The 2500-nt window shown below is 49.6% G+C and overlaps 1 protein-coding gene across 1 annotated transcript in view; it reads right to left on the reverse strand.

Annotated features, from left to right (window-relative positions):
• Window positions 1-2249, reverse strand: part of cdcp1b (CUB domain containing protein 1b) — a 15599-nt gene extending 13350 nt beyond the window's left edge. The window contains exon 1 of the mRNA XM_072676527.1: window positions 1968-2249. Coding sequence (XP_072532628.1) covers window positions 1968-2019 — 52 coding nt within the window. The 5' untranslated portion in view covers window positions 2020-2249. The remainder of the gene's footprint in view (window positions 1-1967) is intronic.
• Between the last annotated feature and the right edge of the window lie 251 nt (window positions 2250-2500).

The following is a 2500-nucleotide window of genomic DNA, read 5'->3' on the forward strand; positions in this document are numbered from 1 at the left end:
GCCTCTGTCTGCAGTGGTTTAGGTGGAAAGGGACAGTTAAACAGTGTGACTGAGGCCGATGGCTGTTTGCGTTTCCACTACAGTTGCATGTGAAGGTCTGCAGATGCAAAACTACGACACTCCTCTATCACACATGCAAATCTCAGCCCGTGTTCCTAAGCAGGAAAACTAGAATAGAAAACACATGTTGAGCCAGAGCGGAGAACTCTTCCGCCCCGTGTGACGGAACCACACTGCAAATATGGCCATATTTACCACCGCGTTAGCAGAAGCATGTCTACGGCTTTGTTTGAACAACCAGTGATTGGGCAGGACATTGCAATGGACTAGTCCAGAGTGGCACTCTGTAGGATCCTCCACACTTCCCCATAATCACTGTTCCTCCTGTGTGGCCCTAAGTTAGCTTTCTTATGACATCATTTTGTTACCAGCCATAATATTAAAACCATACAATTGTGTAGGTCCCCCTTGTGCCACCAAAACAGCTCTGACCCATCGAGGCATGGACTCCACAGGGCCTCTGAAGGTGTCCCGTGGTATCTGGAACACCAAGACTAACGCTAACAGCAGATCCTCTAAGTCCTGTAAGTTGTGAGGTGAGTGGGAACTCCAGGAGCATCAATGAGCCTTGGGCACCCATGACCCTGTTGCTGGTTTACCTGTTGACTTTCCATGAAGCGCAAGACCTGCCTGATGTTTTGGAGATGTTCTGACCCACTTTTTCCTGCTTCATCACCTTCGTCATCTTCAAGAACTGACTGTTCACTCACTGCCTAATATGTAGATCCACCCCTCGACAGACAGGAGACACTGGACCCAGATCAGCTGCAGTGGTCTTAATGTTATGGCTGATCGCTGTATCTGTCAACAAAGCGGATCACTTCCCCCAGGACGGCTGCTAAATGCCTCTAAGCACATTTCAGCACAACGTCCTCAGTGAACACAGTAACAGACTGTTGGTTAATGATTGATGCAGCACCATCCTCATTTCTCTCAACACCCAATCACCATCGCAATACTGGGTCAGAACGCGGAGGGGCCAGATCCCCCTGGAGATGCATGCAGGCGACAACCTCTATAATCTGGTGGACATTTATGCAAAACCTAATACCATCTGAATAGCAGGTTACTCATTAGACCATTAGGCCTAGCTCTGCTCCAGGTACGTCCCTGCATCGGTCAGACCTGGTTTAAACCGGAGGTTCCCAGTCCTGACACAGGCGGGACCCCTCAGCCCTGCACTGAGGCTTTCCCACACTGCTCCCAACACTCCCCCAATCCAACTGAGCAGGACCAAGAGTCCCAAAAGCATCGTAGAATACAGGTCACGGATAAACAGTAGAGCAAGCATCACAATGAAGACTCGCTCAGGTAGGAGGGTGGTAATATGACTGAGTCCTGAGTCCTGCTCAATAACAACACCTGAGCTGTAGAGGTGTGTTCAGTGCGTTGCATCAGGAAAGGTCTGTTTCAAGAGCCAGATTAAGACTAAATGTAGCCTAAAAAGACTTTAAACTGGTGATTTGCTAGTGTTAGTCAAAGACTAGCTTAGTCCAGTCCAGGCACCAGTCCAGCACTCCAGAACCAGGGTTTGGACATTTAAAAGCTTGGATTTGTAATAATTGGATAATTAAACCAACCAACAGCTTTTGCTAACGCTGTACATCAAACCCTAATGGTCATTAATGGTAAGGGTGTCCACTCACAACTACTCCACACCAGTTCCTGTGCAAGACTCTAACCCCACATTCTTCTACCTGTGTAACACGGCTCACCTGTAAGAGCTCTGGATAAGAGTGTCCACCAAATGGTGCAAATGTAAAGGTCAGAACATGAATAACACTAAAGCAAGAGTCAGGAACCAATGAACGCTCAGTCCGGACTGTTTAGCCTCCTCTCAGGTCAGGAAGGCTAACCACATGCAGAGGAACAGCCATGGCTGATGAAAGCTAGGAAGCTCGACTCACCTGAAGTGCTGAGAACCAGCACGAGGAGCAGTCCTAGGAGCAGAGAACCCATGTTCTTCAGTCCAGCGTCCTCCAACCAGCACTACAGACAGTAATCCACGGTCTGGGTCAGCTCTGGGTCAGCTCTGGGTCAAGCCTGGGTCAAGCCTGGGTGCCTTGCATGTTGCCGAACACCCGCGTTAGTTAGGGCTACCTGTGCTGGAGATCTGGAGATCAACTTCCTGGTTCAGCTTACCTGTCTGACGCTCTGGGCGTGTCTGAGAGCTACCTGTCCGAACTCGACACGGAGAGGCGAGCGGAGAGAACTGCTGACAGGGACAGGCTGAACATGCTCCCAAACAAGGTCAGCTGCTCAGCCTGGTGGAGCCTGGTGGAGCCTGATGGAGCCTGATGGAGCTGTAGCCTAAATGTTGAATCGAGTGATCTGGAGATCTGTAGGAGAGCACGTGCGCTGGGCGTGGTTAAGCTGGTCTAGATGAACCTGCTGATTCACTTTTAATGAGAAATAATAAGGAATCATATTACTGGGATGG

This window comes from Salminus brasiliensis, chromosome 3 (genome assembly GCF_030463535.1).
Source record: "Salminus brasiliensis chromosome 3, fSalBra1.hap2, whole genome shotgun sequence".
Taxonomy (NCBI): Eukaryota; Metazoa; Chordata; class Actinopteri; order Characiformes; family Bryconidae; genus Salminus; species Salminus brasiliensis.